This window comes from Lipotes vexillifer, unplaced genomic scaffold, assembly GCF_000442215.2.
Source record: "Lipotes vexillifer unplaced genomic scaffold, Lipotes_vexillifer_v1.1 scaffold1691, whole genome shotgun sequence".
Classification (NCBI taxonomy): Eukaryota; Metazoa; Chordata; class Mammalia; order Artiodactyla; family Lipotidae; genus Lipotes; species Lipotes vexillifer.
Window position 1 is genome coordinate 1,443,383 of NW_006789046.1, and position 2,127 is coordinate 1,445,509.

The following is a 2,127-nucleotide window of genomic DNA, read 5'->3' on the forward strand; positions in this document are numbered from 1 at the left end:
GGAATGACCCCAATCCCGTCAACTAGAAAACACCCACCCGCCATGTGTCTGGAGAGCCCCTAAAGATGGGGAAGCTATAAAAAGCATGGTACCGATCAACTCAGCACTCAGGGGCCAGTCACCTGGGAGTGTGGGGTAGGGGTGAGAGTGAGGAGGGCATGCAGGGACCCTGTAGGCTCATTTTCTGAACTGGCTGGTGGTTCATGACATCATATTTCTTTTAATTCTACTTCTTTTATAACTACAATTTTGAATCTATATAATAATAAAAATCATTAAAATCAAGTTGGTATCTAGGTACATACAAGGCAGAGAGGGCACTATCCTGAGGGAGGAGCTGGGTCCAGGCCTCTTCTCCACTCTGTCTCCTCCAGGTCCCCGACTGTCCCGTCTGCCTACCTGTTGGCCACCTGTGGAAGAGTGGACATCCCCTGAGAGTTCACTATGTGAGTGGTGTGTTGGGTACTTTAATCCTTCACTATGAAGGAGCTTCCACAATAAGGAACAGAGATCTAGGAAGTCTTCTCATTTGTCCATGTCCTGGGGCTAACAAGTGGTGAGGCTGAAGTCAGAACTCAGGTGTGGTGAGCTCCTGTCCTGGTTCATGTGTTCCAGTGTGTAAGGAGCTGCCAGGTGGGCTGAACGCTCACACCTACAGGCACCACCTCTTGGAGGATGTGATAAGAGCCTGCAGCACAGGACCCAGGGTGGTGGGAAGGGGTGTCGTTCACTCCTCACTTTCATCTACAGTCTTTAAAATATATATATATATATATATATATATATATATATATTTTTTTTTTTTTTTTTTTTTTTTTGCTGAGCAGGGTCTTAGTTGTAGCACGTGGGATCTTCATTGCTACGTGTGGGATCTTTCAGTTGTGGCATATGGGCTCTTAGTCGCGGCATGCGGGATCTAGTTCCCTGACCAGGGATTGAACCTGGGCCCCCTGCACTGGGAGCATGGAGTCCCAACCACTGGACCACCAGGGAAGTCCGTTTTAAAAAAAAAAATTTTTTTTTAATTTATTTATTTGGCTGTGCCAGGTCTTAGCTGAAGCACAAGGGATCTTCATTGCTGCATGAGGGATCTTTAGTTGCGGCATGCGAACTCTTAGTTGCAGCACCTGGGATAGTTCCCTGACCAGGGATTGAATCTGGGCCCCCTGCATTGGGAGCATGGAGTCTTAGCCACTGGACCACCAGGGAAGTCCCTCATCTACAGTCTTTTGATTAAGGGACTGTAGGAGGCTGGCTACACTGACCTTGGAGAGAGCAGAGCTGAAGCCCTGTCTGCAGACTTGCTTCATATTAGCTCTTTGGAATACTCATACCATTTTATCTTCTAGGAACATGACTGATTCTCAAAGGAAGATTCCCAGACCTCATGACTTCCCTAGATAGCCACTTCATTAACATGTTTCGCAAAAGAAACAACTCCCTGTGCCTGATTATTTTTCAACTTTTATCACTGAAATACAAAAGATCCCCAGGACTTCCCTGGCAGTCCAGTGGTTAAGACTCCACACTTCTACTGCAGGGGGCATGGGTTCGATCCCTGGTCAGGGAACTAAGATCCCACATGCAAGGCCAAATAAAGAAAGAAAGAAAGAATCCCTAAACTTCCACCAGATAACTGGCGCAAGTCCCTATTCAATCTTCCTGCATCTGGGTTAGTGGAAACGGATTAGCCATCAATGGTTCCATAGAAGCTACAGGGGAATAGGACCTGTGGCCAACCAGCAAAACTTACAGATTTTCTTGTAAAAAGAGAAACGAATTCAGTTCACAGGAACCTTTTATGGCATGCCCACCTTGTTGAAGACCCAAATCTCGCCGTTCACAGTGGGCCTGGGCACCCCATGCCCATTGTAGTGGAAGAGGACCCGCTCCTCCTTGGCATTTCGACGTAAAGACGTGCAAAGCTTCTTCACTTCATCCACAGTTGGATCGAGGCTCTGCTTGTACCGCGCCTGTTGCAGGAGAAAAAATTAAGAAACTTATCATGGGCTCATGGGAATACCTAGAATTAAAACTCCATCCTGGGGCTTCCCTGGTGGCACAGTGGTTAGGAATCTGCCTGCCAATGCAGGGGACACAGGTTCGAGCCCTGGTCCGGGAAGATCC

The 2,127-nt window shown here is 47.5% G+C and overlaps 1 protein-coding gene across 2 annotated transcripts in view; it reads right to left on the bottom strand.

Moving 5' to 3' along the window:
* The window catches only part of RPTOR (regulatory associated protein of MTOR complex 1), a 353,659-nt gene that overhangs the window by 188,762 nt on the left and 162,770 nt on the right, over positions 1 to 2,127 (bottom strand). For both annotated transcript variants that reach the window (XM_007462338.1, XM_007462339.1), the window contains exon 4: positions 1,815 to 1,973. In XM_007462338.1, coding sequence (XP_007462400.1) covers positions 1,815 to 1,973 — 159 coding nt within the window. The remainder of the gene's footprint in view (positions 1 to 1,814; positions 1,974 to 2,127) is intronic.